We start from the raw sequence: 25,430 nt of genomic DNA, 5'->3' as shown, positions 1-25,430 counted from the left end.
CAGCTGTTTTGGTTTTAGTTTGGTTTTTTTTCCCAGCTGCTGAACTACACCGGTTCAAATTTTTTTTCTTTTTTTTTTTTTCCTTGGTGCTCAGATGAGTATAGGATCAAACCAGTGGAAGAGGTCAAATACATGAAAAATGGGGGAGAAGATGATCAGAAAATAGCAGCCAGGAACCAAGAAAACTTGGTAAGGATTGAACTTATCACTTATCTAATGAAATAATGTGGCTCTGCTTTTGTAATGAAATATGCAACGTGCAGCACGTTCAAGCTACAGCTTATACGCGACAAGAGGATTTTCTCGAAACCGTCATAACTCTCTGTGAAGCTCATATAGAAGGTGCAAAATATGACTTTTTCCTGCTTGTCTTCCTGCATTAGGCTCTACTTGATCTCGGAGCGAGTGCTTCCACAATTGTACACCCTCACCACCTTTGCGGATCCAAATATACGCGCTTTGAAATGTATGTGTCTATATTGCAAACGAGTTGGTAGCAAACCAACAGCGCACTGCCATTAAGAAAATGACCTACTTACGTAGATATTATTTGCTCTGTGCTTCCTGGTTTTACATATTTTAAAATTCACAGGGAAGGCAGTCCGGAATAGAAAAAGCAATACATTCATAACACAGCGGTCACAAGGATCATTTTGTGTGTGTTTCTTTTTCCCTGATTTGAGCACCTTGCCGGCTCATAGTTACGCTTACGGGAAGGAAATCTCAGGTAAACCCTCAGTACTGCTTGGAATAACTAGAATGCTGTTGAAGCGGCTTAAAAGTCACGGTTGAGTCACTTCTGGCATTTCTGAGAAGTCGTTTCTTCTCTTCCAGAGCTGAAGGAATGTAGATTTTGTAATTGGCTGACAGGGGCTTTGCCCAGTTTAACATTTTGAAAACATCTCACAATTATAATAGTTGGGTGCAAAATTTCACATCTGGTTCCACTTATCCACTGCAGCTTTTCTTCACGTAGGATTGTTTGGTTTTTTCCCTCCGTCAGTACGACCGAAGGGGGAACATCGTCAGCAGATTTCAGTGGAGCCACAACCGTTATCACCAGCTGAGGATTTGCCTTTTGCCATCGTTGGGCAGCTGTACAAAAAGCCACTGTTTGGGATTTTTTCTTTTCATGAAGATGTAAGTGAGCTCCGGGCAACCTGGATATTCCCTCTTCTAGACGCACGTTACTTGCGTTACACAACTACACTTGCGTTACACAACTACACGTGCATTCCTGTAGTAAATAGCAGAGTTCATTTTGCTGTGTGCTGTCCTACCCTTTTTGCTCGAGTGGTGGTTGAGCTGCACACAACATGGTTTTTCCTTTGGTCTCCAGATTAAGTAGTTGCCACCTGCAGTTTTGCGTTGGTGATGCTCCGGTGGACAGCGCAACTTCAGCTTGCAGCAGGATTTTGAGATTTTTTTAGTGCCTCAGAAAGCTCTTCTAGCAGCTGCAGCGTGTTCAGCTTTGTCGCCAGTGTAAGCACATTTGTTTTGAACTGGAAGGAGTGTGATCACAAAAATTTTTCGCTCATTTTAGAGACCCAGTGCTTTGCTGGTAAACAGAGTAAAAGGGAAAATGAGTGCAATGCCCAGTTTTGGGGGATTTTTTATTAAAAAATGAAAAAAGCCTAGCAGGTTAAATTTTAAACTAGCCTTCAGCTGTATTTAAATTAGAGTATTTGCAGAAGGTAACATGCCACTTGAATGACAACGAGGAATAGTCCAGAAAAGCTTAGATCTGCTGAGGTGATGCAGTCGCTGAAGTTGTATTCGAAATTAGATACAGACATTTTGGCACTTTGGTTGGTGCCTGCTTTCTTGTAGCATCTAGGTGTTAGCCTGATTAAATTTATGAAGAGACATTTCTACTGCACAGCGCTTATTGTTTTAATGGATCATCTTTGATGGGAGCAGGGGGTTTGTTGGAAAATACAGCTTAATACGGTGTTGGAGGGCTAGGGTAGCTCGCTTCTCTGTCACGTCTGTCAGGAGAAAAGAAAAAAAAGACAGTAACGCAAGAAAGTCTTCAGTCAGGCAGGATGTATATACTTTAAAACAAAAACCATCTTGCACGCCAAAAAGGCTTTATTTTCCTTTTCCTCATCTTACTATAAGGAGATTACATTGTCTGTAATGTATGCAGCTTTCTAATCCTGGGAATTGTCAAGTCCTCATCACTCCTGGGTTTTTTAAAGGCGTTTCACTGTTCAAGTTCTCCTTAGTAAACATGTTTTAGTTCACTGCTTAGAAGATGGGTTAAGCTACCCATCACTCAGGCTTTAGTTTTCTTAACGTGTGAAAAGTTGGCAAGTGCTTACATAATCCCGTCTTCTCATCAGCCATTTCCAGGCAACAGGAGTTTTGGGAACAAGAAAAGGCGGTGAGAGAATCGACCGGCCCTTTTCCCTCCTCCCTCATTTCTTAATCCCACGTTTCTTTATTGTCACGGGGCTGCTAATTCCCATCTCCTTCAGAAACGCGGCCCAGATGAGATGTGTAACCTGAATGTCATTACAGTCGGTTCCCTGGGAACTGCTGCGGCGTGGGTTATCTTATCCTCGGATGCTTGTGCTTGAATGATGCTGTTCAGATGCCATGGAAGTTTTCAGTCCCACTATCATCACTGTTACTTTTATAAGTTATTTTGAAATCTTGCTTTTAAAAAAAAAAAAAAATCTCTGCTCAAGTGAAAATAAAACCGCTTCCCTTATAACTTAGGCTCTTTGATGTGGTGCCATCTCTGCCTTTGGTGTTGCGGTATTTCTGAGTCAGGGAAGAAAAAAAAGTCCTCCCATTTTCTTTATCTACTTGCATGACAAGGCAGACACCAGGCGAATTGTCATTTTGTACTGGGGTCCCGTGGTCAGGGTGGCAGGCGTTTATTCTGTTTAAGGAGAGACTGGAGATGGGTGTACATGCGTGGGCATCCCTGGGAGGGAGGAGGCTCTGTCAGTGGATCACCATCTCCTCAGCTTCAGCCTGAGGCTTAAGCGGGGCTCAAAACTTGAGCAAAGTGGACGTTGTAAAGCAGAAATACTCCTCAGATGTATTGACAAGGGGAGTGCTGTGCTAGTGCTGTATGCCGGGTGAAATGGAAGATGTTCCATGTGAAGACATTTCCTGGCAGAATCGAAGGCCCCCCTTGAATTAAAATGTAGGCTCTTGACAGGACTTGGGGGGGAAGGAAATAAGAAAAGATAAACAAGCCAAGCTCATTTCAGACTCTGTCACGGACACAGCAGGAAAACTGTAACTATCAGCCCGACTCGCTTCCTTACCCAGGTTGTTTCTGCCGTTTTCCACCTGCCGCCGGGATCTCTCTGGTCCTGGTTTCATTCCTGGTACCTCTGGCTCCCGGCACCTTCCCGAGCGTCTTGCCCAGCCATCTCCACCCTCAAAACCAAGCCGGTCCTGTTGCCCTTCGAGGGGAAGATCTTGCGCTGCCGTTAACACATCCTCGCAGCCTGCGGAGGGTGGGCTGTAGCAGGGTTAGGTGCTGGAGCCCCGGGGTTACGCTGCATGCTGGCGCTCTACACGATGCGCTTTAGTAGCTGCTCAACTACAACGGGGGCATTTGGAGTCAGATCTGTAAAGAACTAGTAGATAGATGAAAGAAGCCATCTGTACCGGTTTTCAAGACTATATATGTTTTTTTAGCCACAGCCGTTGGACTAGATATATATATAAAATATATAAAATAACATGGAAATTGTGCTAATTTTCAAACGAGCTGTGACTGCGCATAGAAGGTCATGAGCGTGGTGTTATGCCCAGAGCTGAAGAGGCAGCTGTGATGGGTATTTGTGCACACACCAGCAAGAGGGCCGCTTCTGGCTTACGGGGGTCCCGGGCTGGCGTGGCTGGGAAGGCGGGCGGGCTGGCTTTGCCCATGGTGGCTCAGGCACGGCCGAGACGGTGCTGCCTCCACGCGCAGCTTGGTGCCAGCGCACCGAGCGAGGTGGTGAACCCCCATGTGTTAAAACCAAGCCTCAACTCCCCGTGGATCCACGGTGGCTCAGCAAAACCCCGTTGGGGCAGAGGTGAGCTCTCCTGCGTTCCCCATCTTTTGGGGGAACTATGGGTTGGTTATTCTGTACTGAACCGTGTTTAAGGGTTTTATGATGAGGGTTCTCCAAAACAAAGAGAATTTTACCAACTTTGAGTTTACCACTCAGTAGATCTGGATGGGGTTTTTTTGCCCTAAGTATTAGCAACAGCTAATCATGGCTAATCACGTACATCACATACCTGGTTTTGTTCCTTTGGAAAGCTAAAACGCAAAAAATCAGGAAGGATTAATATTTTAAAAGGCTAAATCTATTCTAAAACATACCTGCTACAAGCAGGTATGACCAGAATAAATAACGCATTTTACCATTCCTAAAGATCTATTAATTTTTTGTTTGGAAAGGACTCACTGTTTAGCTCTACGCCAACACGTTAAGTAGACAGAGTACGATCATAACAGCCTATTTAACATGCGTAATAGGACAAATTTAATTGTCCTCATTTCCATACTCTCGCAGCGCTAACGGCTTTCCATTGTAAAACTTTATTGCCAGAAAAGGTAAAACAAGAAGTGTGGAGTATTCGTGCAGCTTAGCGTTGCTTTGCTAAACTTGATGAGCTGTATCATTTTTCCTCCGAGACAGTTTGTAATGATACAGATACCTCTGAAAATATCAAATACCTAAAGCTACTCTTTTTTTGTGTTAGGTGATTAACTTGATGTTTATTGCAGTTCAGTTTTTGTAACTTTTGCTAATAGAAATCTTCTTCTGGTCTGCATTGACACAAAAGGCGACTTGTTAGGATTTTTATGCTTTGTTATCCAAACCCTCAAAACAATTGGGTATAATCCTCTGTTTTGTCCCCGAAGCTCCGTAGTGAAATTGCATGTTAGAGCTTGAGATGAATTCCTGCTGGAGTTGGAAGAAAATTGCCTCTCTCCGCTGCTCTTGCTATCTCTCACTCGGTCTTTAATAACATGAACAATGTTTTGCCTTTTTTTTTTTTCCCCCCAGTAAGTATAAATTTCCACTCCACTTACCTGCAAATGCAATTTTTGTCAGCCTTGCGTGCGCCGTTATGTCCAAACTATGTCTCGAGCTTCTCAGCCCAGCTGCTGTTCTCCATTTATCATTCAGCTCCGTAATACTTAGTATTGCAAAACCTCAGTCTCTGTGGCTCTGTATTCAACACCAGTTATCATTTTCTGCAGTGATATGTTAAAAGTAGACAGTAGCATCTGATAGATGAAGTGTATGAAATTAAAAGTCTAGCAGAAAATGAGGAATGAAACAACTGTAATAACTACATAAAATGCAATATGTAAAAGGAAAGATACCTATTTAAATATTTATATTGTACACAGTATGCAAAATACGTATTATAGATACATCAATCATGAATGTTTTGTGACGTGGAATGCAAATATGTCTGAATTCCGGATCGATTTAGGAAAATACCTATTGCCAAGCAGCCCAACTGGTGCTAAAAAGAAAATATGAAGAAATAAGATAGCTAGCCCACCACTCTCTGGGGTTAAATTTATTGTGGGTATTTGTGGTATCTTCCTTTCTACATATGCAAAATACCACAAGTGCAAATTTAAGGATGGTAATACCATTAATTTGGTACTTAAAGTGTTTAAAGCCACCGCTGCTTACTATTGCTAGATAAGCTTTGAATTGCTGTGTTTGAAATGCGTGACTCCAAGAGTACTGTGATAAATACATGTAATACATGGAAGAGCTTTGAAAAAATTAAAATTAGTATCATATTAATGTACACTACTAAAATTTCAGGCTGTAGTTTCCTAATGATTTCTTTTAAAGCATTTTGCAACGATAGTGTGTTTCGAAACAGGCAATTTGAGGATAGAACCTGCTTGTGCTCGCCTTATAAGGGGAGAGACACCAGAAATGCCCAAGACCAACAGCCCTCAAGAAAGAAGAGGTTTTCTTGGGTTTTGTCTCCCCTGAAAAGTTTCGGCATGTTAAATCCTGTGCTGACCCCTTGTTTGCTTTCAGTGCTGTATACAGCAGCGGTGTCCAGGAGACCCTGTCCCACCGCTGGTGCAGCGTCAGCTCCAGGTCGGAGCGTTGGGATGATTGCATCGTGTTGGTTGCTCATCCGCTGTCAGGGACGGGTATCTAGATATTTGCTGTAAAGAAAGGAGAGGCTATTAACTTCTCTGCCTCTTGTCGCCCTATTTTCCCTTCTCCTATTTTCAGATAGCCTCAGCTGAACAAAATGCTTGAAGATGATGGTGGCTCTTGTGTTGGAATCCAGGCAGGGAGAAAAGCACAGAAACATTGAAAAGTACAGCTTGGGTCATTCTGGGAGGGGAAAAAAGAAATTGAGATGCCCTTTTTCTTTGGTTCCTGGAGCCTAAGTGTAATAGATGGACAAAGTGAGTGTCACCAGATGCGCATGGAGACTTGGTAACGTGCAGGGGCTGCTGCGCCGCCCACCCGCTGCATCTCCCATAGTCCTGAGAGCTGGAAAAGAGAGAAGCTGAGGGCTACAAAGCAAGTCTACTCCCCCACACGTTTTCCCACAAGCAGAGGCATCCACTTTGCTTAGATGCTGCATCAGCCAAATCCTGAGGGCCCGAGGGAGGTCTGTGGAAACAGGTCCCACAGGCTCCTCACAGACCAGCGCAGAGATGCTCCCCATCTGGACTGCTCCTCTCTCGAGTTCAAGAAATAAACCGCAGAACAAAAGCCGCTGCTACAAAACGCAGCTACAGAATAAGTAAGTAAATGAAAACCAGGGATTCAAATCTAAAAGTAACTAAATGAAGGAGTGACGAGTGTAATATCCAGCTCCTTTCTGCCGGAGGTGGCGGGGTTTGTGTTAGGATAAAGGAGACGCATCGGGCTGCCCGTCGTCAGCCTCCCTGCCCCGGGGAGCCGCGAGGGCAAAGGTGGTTTTTCCTCAAGGCTGAGCAGCTCTGAGCGGTGCCGGGACAGACCAGGCAGAGCAAATGATGTGCCCCACTCGGTGAAGAGGAATTTTTACTTTTATTAGATGATAAGAAATTCCCCTGGGAATATATAGTTGCTAATTGGACGTATTTTCCTCTGGTTTTCATCGGTAGGGTCTGGATCGTTGCATTTTATGCTGCACGTACTCCCAGGTTCCCTTTCCCAGGGAAATGGAAATTATAAAGTCATCCTTTCATTATTTTTTTTCCCTCCAAAGTCTGAGATCCTAAATGAATGCTGCCCTATCGCTATCAGTGCTAAGTAATTACAACGCTTCAGTTTTCATAAACCAGCTTCTCCGACATTTTTGGAAGAAATGCATTTTAAGCTGAAATAGACGTGCATGGAAAGGATATTGTTACTAGAACCAGTTATTTTAAATGCCATGCAATTAGCTTATTTCCATATAGCCCATTTCATTTCAAATTTGCAGTGATATCCTTCAAAGTATGGTTTCTCATAATGAATTTATGACAGTTTTAGCTCATTCCGCTTACGGGTCACTGCATATTGTATAGACATCAAAGTAAATGATTGCCCTGAGTATTAATATTCTTTTTCTTCTGGAGTCCATTAAAAATGGTTTTGGTGGAAGAAGTATTAATTTTTCCTCTAGTATTTAATTTTTGAAAATCTAGAAAATAAGTGGATACTATTAAAAATGTTTTTAGCAAGTCAGAAAAATAACATACAAGGTTAATTGTGCTCCAGATGCATTTCTTCAGACCTTGTTTCAGTCTTCACCCTCTGTTGCGTAAATCTTCATAGTGCTCTATTGAGAGATCGTGCGATACGATTTATCAGGCTCTTGGTGGATGTGATTTTAAAGTAGAAAGCTTAAAAAAAAAAATTACGAGATTTCTTTCTAAGCATATTAAAATAACAGTGTCCAGAAGTAACATGTAATTGCAGTCTTGCTAACGTTTGCTAGGGGAAAAAAATAGTAGTGAAGGTCTAATGCCCAGGAGCCTTGGGCAGGTGCCAGGAGCAAGCGTTCAGGATCAGCTACATCGTCGCTCTAAAGGATTCTTGCAAAACCTGCAGAGATGTTCCCGTCACTTGTGGAAGCAGATCATTTTCCATACAGATTGTGTTTTTTATATGCCTGTATCATTTTAACGCGGGAGGGTCTGCCCAGGACTCTTTTTTTTCCCTCTCTGGGAAGCAGATGCTGTTGAGGAGGATGGACACGGGGCTGTTGACGAAACAGAGGAGTCGCCAGTGGTGGCAGGGTTGCTGGTGGGAGTGAATGATGCTGCTGGCTTTGAAATCCTCTGCCAATATAAGCTGCATCGCTCCGTTCAGGGTCCTCTTGGTCCGTGTTGGGACCAGTACTCTTTAATATCTTCATCAATGACATAGACAGTGGGATCGAGGGCACTCTCAGCAAGTTTGCAGATGACACCAAGCTGAGTGGTGGTGTTGACACACCTGAGGGACGGGATGCCATCCAGAGGGACCTGGACAAGCTCGAGGGATGGGCCTGTGTGAACCTCATGAGGTCCAACAAGACTAAGTGCAGGGTCCTTTTTAAACTAAAAGAGGGCAGATTCAGACTAGATAGAAGGAAGAAATTTTTCACACTGAGGGTGGTGAAACCCTGACCCAGGTTGCCCAGAGAGGTGGTCGATGCCCCAACATCCCAGGTCAGGTTGGACGGGGCTCTGAGCAACCTGCTCTAGTTGAAGATGTCCCTGCTCACTGCTGGGGGTTGGACTAGATGGCCTTGAAAGGTCCCTTCCAACCCAAATTACTCTGTGATTCTCTTAATAGTCCAGCCAAGCTGCTCTCCTTTTATCATCAGGCACTGGTTGAAAATTTGCTTTGCCAAGGACATCTTTTTTCTCAGGAGTTTTCTAGGACCTAAACTGTAAAACTTAAAGCATTGCTGAAACCTGTCGGACTTCTCCAGACCACATCATCCAGGATTTATAAACGTCAGCATCTGAAGCCCAAGCTGGATGCTGCTGCGGTGAGCTCTGGCAGTGGCAGGCAGATGGGCATGGTGACGTTTCCCCATAGCTCCAAGGATACTGTCCCACCAGCAGCCATGAGCTTGTTAGTGTTTCTCAAATCCTCTCATTACCATCATCCTTGTGCTTGAAGTTATCAAGGCCATGGGCATTGTGTGTATGTTCTGGACATAAAAGTGCTGCTCTCCAGGAGACCAGTTAAAAGAGGTGAACTTGAAGCCAGTCAAATGAACTGTTGTCTGCTCTACGTAACCTAGGTCTCGGGATTTAATGTTCTGCAGTGGCTGTGGTCCCGTGACAGTCGCTTCCTTCTCTCCTACCTTTATTCCGTGTTTCTTTGACCGATGCCAAGACTTTGATCCCCTGGCCTGTATAGAGAAGTGGTTTCTGGTAGCTGGGAGCTCAGCTTGCTCACACTGAATTACGGTGGCTCTGTAGAGATTTAGAGATCAAATTTAAAGGTGAGGACGGACCGTTAATGAAAGGATGGGGTTTGTTCATATTTTTAGGGAAGAAGTTGCATCTGCAGGCTTCTGAGGTTGGTGACAGCTGGTTTGATCTCAAACGCAGTGAAACAGATGACACTTGACAGCGCTCTAGTGCAAAGCGGACCTCAACATCCATGCTGGATGTCTCTCTGGGGTGGAATTTACTGCATCTTCTTGAGTGACAGGCAAGAAAGGTGGCATCTTCTGTGGCCAGCAGAGCTGCTGCGGGGAGCACGGTCCGAAGCCCCAAAGAGGAATCTGTGTTAGCGGCTGCTGAAAGCAAGCGTGTGTTAAAGGACCATCCTAGAAAGGGGTTGGAGGCGTAAAAGAGGAAGGGGAGAAAACATGAAAGGTGGGCAGAGGAGGGGGGAAGGAGCAGAAACACTACAAGGAGAGACGAGAAGAGATTCAAAGGGCTCTCTGCAATCCTGAACTTCTCAGCCCGCCCTAGTTGAGCAGAGGCATCCTTCCCATGGGCAGTGGGGCAGCCTAATTAGCCCACAGGGCTTCCTTAATGAGACACGCACCTAACGTGTGTGAAACGCGCAGGTTTCCTTCAGCAGAGGCAGCCTTACCACCAGCCAACGTTTTACGCGGCGTTAAATCCGCGTGGCGGCAGCTGGGGCCACTCGGCTCTAAAAACGATCTCGATGGGGCATTGCTGGTGTAGGTGGGAGCTTACTCGTAGCATTTCTCTCTGGGTGTGTTGTGAGGGCTCTGGTGATTTTACACGATCTCTCCCAGTTTAATCCCACAGGGACTGCTGTGGCCAGACCCCGCGCTGTCCTGTAGGAGACTGGTCTGTTCCCGTCTCTCGGTGCTTCGCTCTGATGGTCCTACTGGCCATATCGGCGTGGAGCATTTCAAAGAGGCAGGTTTCAGCTTTTGCCATGAACAGCACGTGATAGCAGCATGTTCATAAGCTAGTTTATCGTTATTTGAAAAACAAACTTTTCTAACATTTTTTGTCAAGTGAGCATTTTCAGTTTTGAATTTGCCGCTTTTCTCTAAAAAGCCCCGTTACTCCTCAGTCATGGGGTTAGAAAACCAGGTGCTCCTAATCCATTTTGCACCGTTGTCGTTTTGAAACGTTTGCAGTTTGCCTCCTTTTCTACATAAACAATGCCACTTTTTCCACTGTCCGATCCGTATGAGACTTTCTTCAACCCCTAAATTATTTTTAGCATCTTTTTTTCCCCGCTCATCTTGGTTATTTAGTAAGAAATGCAAAAAAATATTTTTTGAAGCAACATGGAACAGTAGAAGATCAAGAGGGAGGAGTACTTGCGGGAATAAAAGTTGTAGCAGGAGAGCACTAATTATTTAACTACTCTTCAAAAAGACAATGTCTATTGTACTGAATGAGCACGAAATGTTATTCTGCTGTTTCAATAGTTGCTGTTTTTCTTAGTTTTCTACCTGTTAGGCAATTGTATGCTCGCCTCGTTATTGAGCAGGAATGTTTTTCACCACTGCAGCACTTGTTTTGTGTTTCCTTGCTTGATATTGTGATTGTGCTTCATCACAATATGTGAATGAAGTTGGTAAATACTTAAAATCCGATGCGGAGAAAATGATGGTTTTTTGTATGAAATTACTTGAAATCGCAGTGGACATTTTCAAGTGGATTTTTTTTTTTTTTTTTTAAGTCTTTCAGGGAAATGAGGGGTCTCTGCAGGGCCTGGGCTACCTGGTTATCAGCGTAGGCTTGCTGGGACAGCGCTGCAAGTGAAGGCTACGTGCGGGCGGAAGACATCGTGGTTTAGTGATGTCTTCTCTAGAGAAAGTGAAAGAGAACTGGAAACGGCCGTTGGGGAAGCTCCTTAGCTGTATTAACCGGCTCATTGAGCTCTTTACCTTTAATTATTGTATGCTCAGGGTGACAGGTTTGGCAAATCCAGGTCTTCCCAAGACCTTCCCAAGACGTAAGGTGCTCCACAGTTTGCTCTCCTGCTGCCACATATTTTGGGACTGTTGGGAAGGTAACAGCGTTCCTGAACCGACGTTGGTCTGCCTTGTCGAGGGGGTTTGCTGGTGCTGGGCGGCCACCGCAGAGGTCTCCAGGGCGGTGTGAAGCTGCGGGATGATCCGCAGGGAGGAGGTGAGCGAGCCAAGAGGAGGGGATTTATTCCTGGTGGTGGATGAAAGCGGGCTCCTGTCACCTACACGCACGGATAGGGGAGACCGCTGACATTCCTGGTGTTCTTGAGATGTTGCTGATGCCTTATACAAGCCCCCTGAAAAAAGAAACTAGAAATGTGATAGACCTGTGAAGGGGAGAGATACAAAGGTAATGTTTTTGGGATTTTTTTTTTATTTTAATGAACTGAAATTGGAGGATATTTTTTCTTTTTGTAAATGAGAAACATTTTCAATTTCTTTTTTTTTTTATTATTTATGTAAGATGCCTGGAGCATCGGTTAGGCACTTGCCAAGTAGAGCGACCATAAAAATTTTTACTCTTAGGAGGTTGAAGGTGGCAGCTTACACTCCTGTTTTAAACAGGGGGCTGGAGGCTGGAGGTGGGACTGTGTGAACGCGGGGGGTTCGCATCAGCATCGCAGCGGTAAACTCCCTCTCCTTCCAGCAGTGGGGCACTGCCCATCCTTTCGGCATCGCTGCCAGCTCCGGCTACTTGATGTGAAATTCCCTATCTCACATGTCTGCCTCCAGTTGAACTACAAATGCTTCAGCCACCTCTAAGGATAAAACGATGAGTATATCTCTCCATTTGTACTACATGTGCTTAAACCTGGGCTGGAAGGGGCTCAGCTTGATTTCCACCCCCCCACACTATAATTTCCCTTTTCAGCTTCGGTTGTTCCCCTTTGCTTTTGCGGATAGCCGAGACCAGCTGCTCTGCAGGCAGCTGAGAGACTCAAGTGCGTGTGTTGGAAGGGATTTCTGCATTTCAACTGATGGAAAGAGGAGTAGAAAATTGGACTGTGAGAAAGGGGAATCAATATAATATTATAACCTTCAAGGGTTCAGAGTTTTTTTTTAAAAAGAAAACCAAAGTCAGGGTGGAAAAAAAAAACCCTATGAAAATAAATTTATGCTTGTAAAAGCAAGCACTTTGATAGTATGAAAATGCTGGGCAGATAGTTTGGGCTCTTGTGCGTACAGAGGACGATGCAGTTTGCAGTTGTGTGTAGGTATATTATGAAATACATCTCTTGTATACATGAATAAATTTCAATGTGAAGCAGTAGTTTACACAGATAGCAAAGTAAGCCTGAACTAAGCTAATATGCAGCTTACCAAACAGTCTCATGTTTGTTCTCATTGGGAGGAAAACCTTTTTTTTGGCTTTAAAGTCTCTGCTCCTTGCTCCCGCAAGAAGCGGCATTAGAGTTCAAACGCGGCTCTTCGGTGCTCCGCTTTCATCTCCCACACTCGATCTGCGCAAACCGCGCTGGCTGCGTACTTCTGCGTGCTGCTTTATCTAATATGTAATCTTTCCATGGGGTAGCATCAAAGACAGGTGGCTTTAAATAAAATAAATAAGCTGCTGGATAGTCTATGCATGGGAACACAAACCCAATGCTTTTTAATAAGGTAATAATATTATATTTGTGTGTATATATGTATTTAAATGTAGTTTGTATTACAGCAGCACCTGCAGGCAGTAGTTGGGAGTCAGAAGTGGCTGCTCTGCCTGCAAACACAGCAAAAAGGGGCTCTCACATTACCAAATCTTTCCAAAAATGCCATCCAAACCAGCGCTTTTATTCCAAAATCCATGTATTTCCAGGGGAGCGAGCTGGGGGTAAGTTTCCAAACCCCGAGGTATAAAGTGAAAGGCAAACGCTGGAGAGGGTAAAGGCATGGTGTGCAGCAGGGCGTGAGGTGCTGCCATCCTCTTCCCCCAACGTTGGGATGTCGGACTCCACGGTGCGAGGAGGCGATACGGCTGGGAGCGGGCGTCAAGCCGCCCTTTTCCCTTGGTTTTCTTCTTTTCTTTAGCCGATTGGAGAAATGAAGCTGCTGTGAGAGAGAGGAGGGACAGGTTTGACTGTCGGGCATGGTGGAAGCCAGGGGATGTTTCGGGGTTGGAGAGACGCTGGCAATGCCGTACTTCTGCCGGTGAAACGCTGCGGGTTTGCCCCATTGCCCTCCCTCTTTAGCCTCGGAGAGCGCATTGCCTTAGCAAGCGTACCTGAGCTCAACGTGAGACATCCTCAGCCCTTTCGGGTGGCTGGTGGGGCTCTGAAATAGCTGGCGTCAAGTTGCTTCATGGTCTCTAAGAGTCAAGGTAAAAATGTGCTTTATTTTTTATAAGGGCTTGGCTGGATGCACAAGTTTAGTAACTTGTATATTTGTGGGATTTGTTGCTTCTGGAGCTCTCCCGGCTCTCTAAGTCACTCCGTCCTGCCCAGCGTTTCCAAAGATTAACATCCGTATGGGAACGCTGTCTCTGCAGCAATGTTTACACTCATTTCCTTCCTAGGGAAAACATTCAGCAACGAAACAGGACTTTGGCAGCGCCGTGGAAGCGGTGACGGCAGATGCGAGGAGACGGTGGCACGTCTTTCCAAAGTACAGCTTGTTCTTAGCGGGTTGTGTATTGAGTTTTCTGCATCCTCTTTCCCCCCCCCCCCCCGCCTTGGTAAAAAGAAAAGGCAAGCAGAAATCCTTTACCAAGCTAAATGCATTGCTCAGCCTTGCAGCGAACCCAGCCGGGGCTGGCCGCCAGCCAAGCCTTTGCTAGCCGCAGCCTGCACACCGTATAACTCCTCTAAGAATAGCCCCGGTGCTCTTTTAAAAAAGCTGCCCCCAAAAAAGACTTTAGCAAGACATTGTCTTCAGTCTTGTTGTAAAGAGGGAGGAGTTCGGAGGGGATTTTTATACCCCCGCGACGGTGTCCGTCGTTTCGCCTGTGCCTGCAAATGAGCTATCGCTACTGCTGAGAAATATTTTCGGACTTAATGCGGTGAGTCAGGGCTTAGCCATAAATTGGTCATGGGATAGAAAGGATACGGATTGTCTGTTACCCAGTGTCTAGTTTCAGCGATTTCAGAAACATGAGCAATTTCTCAACGGATGTTAATTAGACTCATAACTCTTTCTGAGATGATCTAAGGCAAGGATTAATTATAAAAGTTTCTTGGTGTTAGAACATGTTTCTTTAGTTAAAGTTTGGCATGCTTTCGTTTTACGATTAGCATGAAAGAATTTTCTTCTTCTTAAAATCCCTAAATACATCGTTCTATCTTGCTATGTAAATAACCATATTTATGAGTTTATCTAAACAAATCTAACTGTTAAATGGGAAGAACACATAAAAGGCCCAAGCACTACCAGCCAATTCAAAGGCTCATCGAGTGGACTTGCATATTCCTTGTGGGCTTGGTTGCATTTTGGAAGTTGTTCTTCTGGCTGTACTTGATTTTTCACTTGAACAATACTCACCACGGATCATTTTCCTATCTTCATTTAAAAAACAAGTGACCTCATGAAGTGCCCTTATACACTTCTGCTTTTCTGTCCATACCCAGGGGCCTTTCCAGGGCAGTTCCGTGGAGTCTTGATGGAGATGGGGATCCATCGGTCCCATGTTAAACCACCCCATGGTTTGTTCTGCCAGGCTCCCACCTCTGAGCCTGTAGCCTGAGCTTTGAGGTGTGTGCTTACTAAATCTGAATATTTTTAATGCCATGGCTGCATTTCTCTAGAGAATAGAAGGAAGTGGAGCTTGTTTCAATAAAATTGTGTGAGTGTGAAAATAGCCAGTTCACATCAACACTTCTAAAAGGTGAGCCTAAATAAAAATGGTCAAAAGGGTATATGGAAGGCTTGGTTTGACTTGATGGTGTACAATCACAAAAGGCTCGATGAGATGATGTGTCTTCTCTCCATCTTCTCTGTCTTCTATACTCCTTATTTTCCTGGGGATAAATTCTAGCAGATTCTCACAGCATAATATCAGAGCATTCCCTGTTAAGGATCCCACTGGTTTGGAAAACTTGGCCAAGTTTTCATTTTGTTCACTTTTTTACTTCATAAAGCCCTTCTCTTACTATTAAGTCACGTAGTCAAATAGTGATGTAATTTTTTTTTTCTATCATGCTTCTGTGAGTGCTTTAGAACAGAAGAGATCAAAATCTAGTTCCTATAACTGCTGTGTTTGAAGTTGCTTTTTTTTTCTAGAAAAGCATTGCATTAGCCTGTCCTTGAGCTCAGGTAATGTAATAGAAAATGGTTGGGGAATTTTGCTTGTAATAAATTTAGACTTAGATTCTTATCGTATGTTAATGTTTTTAATAATCTAACACTACAGATCTCCCTGGTTTTATGGCCTGTACTTATGACTCCTGCATTATGTATGCTGATGATTACTATGCGAATGTAAGTTATTGAATTGTTTTTATGATGGTGGCAAAGTGCATAAAGCTGAGTTCACTTGAGGAGATAAAAGCGATGCAAACACAAAGCACTAAAATAATAAGAAAGTCTTTTGTGTCATGTTGGGTGACGAACTGTGGAGGGATTTGTAATTTGGCTTTTTGCTAAAACCCTTCTGTGATGTGGTGCTCCAGCATCACTCGCCCTCCAGTCCTCAGTGTCCCCAGACTTGGCCCAGTTACCAGTGAGACAAAATGTATTGTGTCCCCTTTGAGTTCACAAATGGTGACAGATTAATTTGGAAAGACAGATTACAAACATGTATCATGGCCACAGTCTGAATCCTACAAAAGTGATGTATGGCTGGTGCAGAATGATAAAAATTCATATCAAGGGAACAGCTTAATTAGCTATTCTTGATTAAAGTAGTACAGTATGTGAATTTAATAGCTTGTCTTCAAAAGCAGAATGTGAAATCGCTTTGGTGTATCTTGCTGGCAAATTGTGAGCTGACAGAGGTTCTTTGTGATTAATTGAGTTTAGAGGAACTTAACGCTGGGATGGTAGATACCAAATAATTATTCTGTTCTTGCTTCAAGCTTGTTGCCTCACGTGAATAAAGAAGTTGTCAGGAACAAAGTCATGGGATTGGACTAGGAATAGGATCGATAGCTGTCAGGAAGGCACATTTGGATTGCAAAGCAAGGATTTCTGTTCAATACCACCATCAAAATGTTGGGCTGTGAAATAGTTAACAGCATTGCCACTCAAACTTCCAAGTTAATGGTTGATGTGTATGTCGTCATGGTTTTTGGGGTCATTGTAGGTGCGGAGAATAGAAGTTTATTGTGTCTCATTTCTGTCACCTTTTAGGCTGAGCAGCTCTAATTCGTGAAGTGTTTTCTTGATGGTCGTGCTTTGTAGAGCTCTAGTTGTTCTTTGAGACCTTCTTGGTGCAGGTAGCTGAAGAAGGTCACATATTCTGCAGCTTGTTACACCTTTTACATGCATCAGTATGATGCTTGTCTTTTTTGCAGGAGCATGATATTGATGGCTCGTGTCCAGCAAGCTTCTAGATCCTGTTCAGCAGAATTACTACGTAGGCTGGTGTTTCCATGTTGTACATATCCAGTTGGTTACTCCTGCCGAAGTGTGATTACCTAGCACTTGGGCCCTGTTTGAATCATCTCCTGTCTTTTTCAGTCCATCTCTCCGAGTTGTCAGGCTAACTTTGAATCCTGCAAAGTAGAGTCTTTCCTGGCTTGATGCTCTCTCTGGTTTTGGAAAGCAGCCGTAGTCTCCGATTCATTATTATTCATCATCCCAGTCCCTAATGAAAATCCAGCTCCGGGACAGATACCAACAAAATCCTACTTGATATATTCCTCCATTTTAACAATGTGCCATTGTAAACTACCTACTGTGTGGCTTCCCGACCAGCTTTGCACTTACCCTAGAGTGCTTTCATCTAGTAGGTCTGGAAAAACAGACTTGGTTTTCCTATTTTGTTTATGAAAATGCCCACAGAGATGGTGGCAAAAGCCTCATGAAAATCAAAGCATATCACATGTTCACTGCTACCAATGTAACTGAAATATGTAAATATGAGATTTTTTTTTTTAAATGTAAGTTTCAAGTACTGTTACTTTACAACATTTTTCCCACATAAAGGTTTTTCCCTAAAAATACTAATACTACAGAATTTGCTTTAAAATACAAGCTTAGGTTGCGAAATGTAATTGGAAGCCAAAGAGTGAACTGGGGGAGCAAGTTTTAGGGCTGCGGCATGAAGAGCATTGAATGCCTTCGTTATACAATGCTTAGGAATTAGTCAAAGCTCAGATTCAGTCAGCCTGATTAATTAGCACAGACATGCAAGTAGTGAACTTTATATGATATCAAAACGCGCTTGGAAAGGGATCTCCTCATCATCTCCTTTAAAATAATACAAACACCTTGCTTTACGTTTCTTCCAGAATCAGTACCTCAGAAATACTTAGACTTGATCTCATTTGAAGAATCCTTCCGATTCCAGTCGGAGATGGTTTTCAGGGCATGTTTTCTCTGTAAATAGGTAAATATACTACTTGGATGGGTGAGCATTGCTGCTGCTTGAAAGTAAGGTGGGTGAAAAAGATGATCTTATAGCAGTTATCCTGGCTTTGAGACTGGGCATCTGCACACCTGCAACTGATCCAAGATGAAGATTGAGTTTTTCTTTCTAGCATACATGGGATCTTACCTTGACTGGAATTAGTGAAGGTCTGAGTCCTGAATAAAACCGCAAAAAGGTATGGTTTCTTTGAGAGATACTCATTCCTCCTGGTACCCTTCTCCTGGGAGCAGGGCTTACTGCAACAGGTAGGCTCTCTGAAATGAACAGGACTGGCTGTGGCTGAAGATACTGTACCCTACAGTAAGTAAATATAAAGCCCAAACTTCTTAAGGGCATGTCTGTGTCAAGACGTTTTTCTTGGAGATATATGTATTGCAGAAGCTGCCTTTGCGGTTACACCTAATTATAAGACACCATTGTTTTGTGCTTTATGAGTGCTTTGAAAAAATTAGCGAAATCCATTAATATTGTGGTCAGTGAACTCATCTGAAATTGCCTGACGACGCTGTTATTTATACACAGTGGAAAAATCGATAATTTTAATCCAAGGTAAAACTGTCTGGCTCTCTAAAGAAGGCTGCCTCGGTTGCTGAGGTCTGGAAATCATTGCCTCATGTTAATTGAATAACATCCAGCAGTTGCGTGGCTGAATCTTCCAGACTGATTTGACTCACAGGGACTGAGTATCTAAATGAAGTGTATTTGTCATGCTGCAGTCCTACAGGATTAAGAGCACTTGGATTCATTTGATCTGATGCAGTCCAATGATATTAAATAAGTCCATTTTTTATTGTCCTTTGCACCTTGTATTTTCCTGGCTGTGGAAGTCCAGCATCTTACTTTTTGGAAACTGAGCTGTGATATGACAAGTATTTCTGGCCAGTATTTCTAGTTCTGGCAGGGCTTGAAGAATTCTTGGCTGGCTTTTACAGTAGGCTGATGGCTTAGACCAAATATAACAAGAGGCAGAGTACAGCATGTAGATTTAAATCATGTTACTTGTTATTACATTATTTTTCTTCTCTTGAAATTATTCACTGTATTCTGGGTTTTGTGATAAATAGACAGTCATTCTAAAATGTTTTAGTCAATACTTAGATGTTAATTTTAAACAAAATGTCTGAAAGATCCTTTTGTCTTTCAGCAAGATAATTATGCTGGGAAATTTGCTTTCATAATTCATTTGGGAAGTCCAGTTTACTGAACATTTGGGAGGTCGGACTGAGTCCTGATATCTGTGGTTTCTCCTCTGGAACCTTCTTTGCAGCCATGTCAATGGGCACTATTTATAATCACACAACGACACAAGTTGCATAGTTTGAAGTCTTTGCAAAGGTACCTCATGGGTAGGAGAAAGGGGAAGGAGAAGGCTATTGTGTGAATGCGAAGCCATGAATTGACTACAGTAGAGACATCTTTGTTCCGGCTCACAGTAGCATTCATACATAAGTAAATAAAGGCTGACGAGGTAAGAGTAGGAACAGAGGAGGACAACTAATGGTGCACAGCTTTCCAAAGAGGTGAGCTTTGAGGTGGAAACCAAGAGAGGGGGCAAGTTTCCCCGGGCTGTGCCACCTCCCCAGTGCATTGGCTTTGGCACTCGCCGGGCTGGACAGCCATTTGGGTCAACTGGCATGAATGAACCCTGCGAAAAAGACTCAAAATTTTATTTTCAGGCAGATCAGTGAGTTAATAGGACTCCTTACAGGGTCAGACGAGTCCTATTCCTGGCAGGAGTGTACCAAAAGTCTGTGGCTGAGACCCTTTTAGTGACAGACCTAAGTCAAATGGCCATAAATTGATTGTGAAACTGCACTTTTAATGAGAGAGGGACCTACCAAGAGGTAACTAAGTACCTTTCGGCACTGAAAAATGTTCTCTGAGCATACATTATATTATTAATGCTGGCTGGAGTTTCTGATCGGTCCAGGAGAGCATGTGCCGAATGTCCATGGAGGTGACTGTGCAGCTCCTCTGGGTCCCTTGGGGGATCTGGGAGGCCAAAAGCCGCCCTCCAGGCAAGCTCGCAGCAACGTGGCTAATATTAATTGAAAGTGATTTTAAGCTCCAGGAATTTGAGGCTTAAGCTGAACTCCAAATTTGAGGATTAGGAGACCACCTAATCATCTAAGTGTTTGTGTTCCCAGATAAGCCTTGATAACATCCTGAGCACTCTCTGCACCCGCTGGCCGGTTAACAACTTGCTTAACGTGCCCTTTCAGAAGCGAGTGGACAGGGGAGATAACCACGCGCTGTCTCGGTCGGAGGTTGGTGTAATCACAGGTAGCTCGCTGGGCGCTGTCTGAGCAGCAGGAAAGCCTACAGATGGGCTGGAGAGGGGAGACCACAGGCACAGGAGCTTGCGGAGTTGGCACAAGTACACCTGGAAGCAGTGCACGGTGGGGCCGTTGCGTTTGCCGAGGCAAAGGAGCAAGCCCTATACATAGTAACAGAAAGGCTTTAATGGTCCTAGAACGTTAATAGCACGGTGCAGTGTTACTACCCGCTTATTTATAGCTGCAGGTTTAGGGCAATGTGTGACTGCCCGTGTTTCATGTGGAAGAAATGAGTAGAGTCTTGGCTGAAAGGAGCATATTTCCTTCTGCTCATTACACTCATTTGATAGCTGTTGAGTTAAGTGAGGTTTAAACATCATAAAATGTACCTCTCGTGTTTCCCCATCTGCTGTTTGCCCTTCCTTTCTCCAGTGAAGGTTATTTTATCAATTCTATCTCTATGTGGCACAGCTTTCTTGAGCTGGCCTCCACGCCGTTCCTGTGGCTGGTTGTTTGCCTGTCTTCCCCTTTGGCTTTCCTTCCCTGCGTCTCTTACCCAGCCGTATCAAACATACATGGTGGTATTGCAAGAAGTCCTTCCAGCATAAAGTCATTCATTGTTGTCATGATGTTTAATAGCTGCAAAATTAGCCTTCAGCACATGTGGTCTTCTGCTGGAAGAGTCGTGCAAGACCGTGATTCAGGAGAGCGGCGTTATGGGCATATGCACTGTTGGCCTGAGTGGGATTTATGCACCTCCATGAGATGGAAGGGGCCCTTAAGTGCTTTGCAGATCCACGAGCCAAGTGTGCCGTGGTTGAAGTTTACATCGGGAAAATTGTTAACAGGGAATTTAAGCACATGGTTCTTTAGGGACATGCTCCGTCACGTCCTGTCCCATAGCCTCAATGATGTGGGAGGCTGTGCTTTTCATGAACAGAGTCAGGGAATGAGAGCAGTTCCATGTTTCACTGGTAGGGAAAAAAGTGATCCTGACATGCAGTTCACGCCTCAATTTGTTTCAAAACTGTTTTTGCAACCCTTCAGGTTGAGAAGCTTTAGGTAAGCATTGTCAGATTTGGCTGCTAAGCGCCAGCCACGGAAAGCATGGTGTTTCCAGTTGTCTTTGTAAAAGTCATACAATCTATTTGTTGGTGTTCCTGAGAGAGTTGATAAGCCTGCTTGAAGGTCAAGTGTGTTCCTTGCTAGGTCTTGCTAGGTCTCTAGTCTGTTTTTAACAGTTTACAAAATCTGGGCCAGAGGAAGGCCAAGGAAGGAATACCTATCATGGGTCTCTGCCATGGGTTGTTCAAAAGTTGAAAGTCTGGACAGAACAACAGACCTACTGTGCTCTTTGGTTGAACATAGGTACAGGATCTGCAGAGAGCGCCACTGATCGCTGTGTCTCTGCCACTCTTCGTTTTGCCAGAGAGGTGAACAAGTGAGAAATATTAATCGCAGCTTACTGATTTTGATTTCAAAATAGTTGATTTGCTAATGTTGTTAGTAGCAATCAGGGAGGATTCTTGGCCTATTGCAGCTGCTGTGCTTTTATATGGCGCATAGTGTTATAAAAAGGCAGAGGGATTATGGGGCTTTGGTGACTTTAATAAAATCTATTTTTGCTGTTAGGATCATTGATGTGGTATATGGTTTGAATTAAGGTTCTCATTATCACATTAAGATGAAACAAGTAGTTAATTAAGTGTAGGGAAGTAATTGAATGCTAACACTGCAACACTGCAGTGAAAAATGAGACAGTATTTCCATACTAACCTCTAACTTTCTCCTCGTTGTAAGTACCATACCTGTGAACATGCATCAAAGTATACTTCTGGCTTGGACAGAAAGCTTTTCTGGTTGGCAGTGCTGCACCTCTTGGTAGTAACATGCCAGTCCATCGTTTTCTGAGCATTCCTGTGATGGGACAACCTTCTTAAATTTAGAGGTGTTTTTCTTGTCTTTGCACTCACCTGACTCAAAAAGAAAATAGAGTATGTGTTAAAACTTGGCACCTGCAAATGGCTGGAAATCAACTTGCAAGCTTGAAAGCTGGTTTTGATCAGAAATAGCAAAATTGAAATTATTTAAGAATGCTTGTTTTGCTTGTTTCATGTGATTTTTGTTAATTTTAGGAAGATGTGTTGGACTGTGAGTCATGGAACAGGCGGATAATTTACTTTCTGATAATTTATTTAACAAAATAATTATTTTGTTAAACAATCCAAGATTTGAGGTGGAAGACAGATCATCCTCACCAGCTTTTAGGCTTGAGAGAGATCTTGAGTACTGTTCTACACATTTTATGTACCCATTAGAGAAGTTGAGCTCAGCTTCCTTCTCCGGTAGCATTTATTTACCTCGTTTTTTTGAAGTATGAATGCACCGTGTATAGATGTCCCCGTGGATGTGGTAATAAAAGTTAATGATATTTTCAGCAGCAAACCATGATTTACAGTAACAAAATGAGTACATTGAGAGAGGGCTTGCACAAGTCGGAAAGATGTGAACCGGAGCTGCCTCTGTTTTTGAAAGACTTGGGCTCTCTCATCCCCAAATACGTGATCCAGCCTGCTTTTCAAAATAAACGTACTTCCCTTTTTTTAGGGAAATCTCATCAGTAAAAATAGTTGGTAGAGCCATGTGCAGCTTCTGTCCATTTGCTTATGAGTCTCGGATAGGGCTGCTGCAGGCAGAGAAATGCCGTCTCTGAATACAGTAGGTTCATCTCGCCTGTTTGAGATACTGCATTAAAAACAGGAGGGTTTTTCGCTCTTAAATATGGCAATACATGTGATATATGTATTATATATATAAAAATACATCCTGATTTCAGCTTTAAATACCGTGACCGAAATTGGAAGCATGCTCTGTAGGAAAGATGTAGGCAGATGGGAAAGAGCCCAGAGGGGAGCGACAAGAATAGGAGGTTTAGCAAACGTAAGCTGTAACGGAAGATGCAAGGAATTGATTTGTTTAGCCTAAAAATACAGAAGGAAACGCAAGTCACCCAATATATAAAAGGTTGCTTTAAAAGGCATGACAGTCAGCTTTTGTCCGCGACCACTGAGAGATGCAAGACGACATCAGACAAGGGTTTAAGCTGGGTAGCACGGTAAACGTTTGAACTTTTAGGGAAGTGGCAAACTGAAAGACAAGCAGTTGAGAAAACCTGCAGGAGGGGAGTTTGGAGAACAGGTTAGACAGAAAACTGTTGAAGTGGTTTGGATGTGTGCCCTCAGGTGATCCAGTTAGATGATATTTTGAAATACCTTCCTTTAGTGGTGGTTGATACCATGTGCGGCTTTCAGGAGACTAATCTTGTAGAGTTTCACGGTGCTGTTGCACATTCTGATCAAGGAGCCATTGAAACTTTGTGGGTGAGTTGAAAGTTCCATCCCTGGCCAGCCTGATCTTGCAAGACCTCCTCTCTTGCTGCCAGACCCTCCCAGGGCGGCAGACACCGTATCCCGATGCTGGCTCGTCTCGTGGCCATGCCACTGCTGGGCCTGATGTGCAGCAGCCGCGCTCGGCTGGCGCTGACATTTGCCTCAAGAGTTGCTGCCTTCTGGAAAGGGAGGGCAGAGCCTGTTTTGAGTCTTTCCATATCCTTTCCCAGCTGTGAGGGGTGGTTTTGGGAAGCGGTGATGCAGAAGGTGAGATGATGGACACATTAAAATCAGAGTGGACAGTAAAGGCCATAATAGGCATACAGTCATTTTGGGACTCTTAAATATTGGACATCTTAAATGTTGGACAGGAGTATTTCCAGGCCGGTAATTGGGCTTTAAGCTAGTTCTTCACCCAATATTGAGTTGGATATTTTCCTCTAATCTGCAGCATCTTGAGCATCAAAGCTACTTTCATTCATCCTTGATGGAATAAATTTATTTATTGGTGCCTCTTTTTGCTAAGACTGAGGGGATGTGCTTATTTATCTGCTTTTTCCAAGGAAACTTAGAGGAGATAAACATTAAAACACCAGCCTCCATTACTGATACAAAGGGCTTATAAAATTTTTAAACCATTTATGACTGTCTGTTGTGTTTCATATCTATTCTCAGTATGACTCTCAGATAAATTTGTTTGGAGAATCCAGACAAAATCCATCCTTATACTTCTGAGGACTGGAAACTCAGTAAGTGAACAGGTTGCTATATTCTCTGTGAAATAATAATAGTTTTTTCTACTATTCAAAAGTAATGGCTAACCAAAACAATGAAAAGATGGTACAAAATACATAGATCAGATTTAAGGCTCCTCCTGCAGCCATAATACTTCTCATATGTGTCATAGTACATATGTCATATTTAATAATATTCAAACTATTATGTCCTTTAAAACGTACCTTTTACTCACACTCACTGAAATTTGCCATGTAGCAAGACTATAACTTCATTCTCTCGGGTCTTAAATCTTACGCCTTCTGCAAATTTGAGAATTAATGCAAATAAAACAGACGTTGAGAGGAGCAAAATACAGACATTGAAGATATCTTCCAGCGATGGCATTTACATAATTGCAAGCTACCAAAAATCGAAAAATTTAAGTCTTGGACAGTGCTGGGAGAATGAGAGCTTATTGTAGGGAATTCTTGCCGTTTTGGAACAGGCATTAATATGTTTTTTTTTACCTTTGTCAGCCGCAGAGCTCCACAAGCGGGAAATGTGGTTAGCCAACGGTGTCCATCTGCATGAGTGCACCGTGCGCGGCGTACCATGCTCCACATGTTCGGAGGTGTTTCCCGTGATGTCAGCCTGTGGGAACTGGAGACACATTGTGGGAGAATGCCCGTGTGTTAGTGGGACACATGGAGATAGTTGTTGTGTTTAAGCCATTGCTTTATACATGAGACTCATCTCTATAGGCTGTGAGTGCCCAAATGTATTTGTATTGATGAGTAGCACTACTCACAGTTTCCTGTCATCTCCCTTCTCGGAGTTACCTCAATCGAAAATTTTTGCTACCATTTTATTCTGTTTACATTTGGTTTAACTGTGTCTTTTCATTTGCACCTTATTTTCTAATTAGTTCAATTTTTCCTCTTAATTGTAAACAACAAATGCAGAAGGACTTTTTCTTTCACTGCTTTCCCTTGTTGTTCCATCCTTTGTAATTTGAACAAGAGGGAAGAAGTATCTTACATGTATCCTGCAAAATCCCCCGTTAAGACTGGGTTAACGGGACTCTCTCATTGTCCTAACATCTAGGAGGATCTCGGTGCACTGTATGGA

General features: G+C 43.4%; 1 protein-coding gene across 1 annotated transcript in view; it reads left to right on the top strand.

The window, feature by feature from the left end:
* Nucleotides 1–25,430, top strand: part of LOC309407439 (uncharacterized protein C1orf21) — a gene marked incomplete at both ends in the record, with an annotated part of 68,994 nt that overhangs the window by 23,605 nt on the left and 19,959 nt on the right. The window contains one exon of the mRNA XM_082002969.1: nt 95–189. Within this exon, the coding sequence (XP_081859095.1) occupies nt 95–189 (95 nt within the window). The remainder of the gene's footprint in view (nt 1–94; nt 190–25,430) is intronic.

This window comes from Phaethon aethereus (assembly GCF_964289735.1).
Source record: "Phaethon aethereus genome assembly, chromosome: 8".
In the NCBI taxonomy this organism is placed as follows: domain Eukaryota; kingdom Metazoa; phylum Chordata; class Aves; order Phaethontiformes; family Phaethontidae; genus Phaethon; species Phaethon aethereus.
This window is presented reverse-complemented; position numbering and strand designations above follow the sequence as displayed.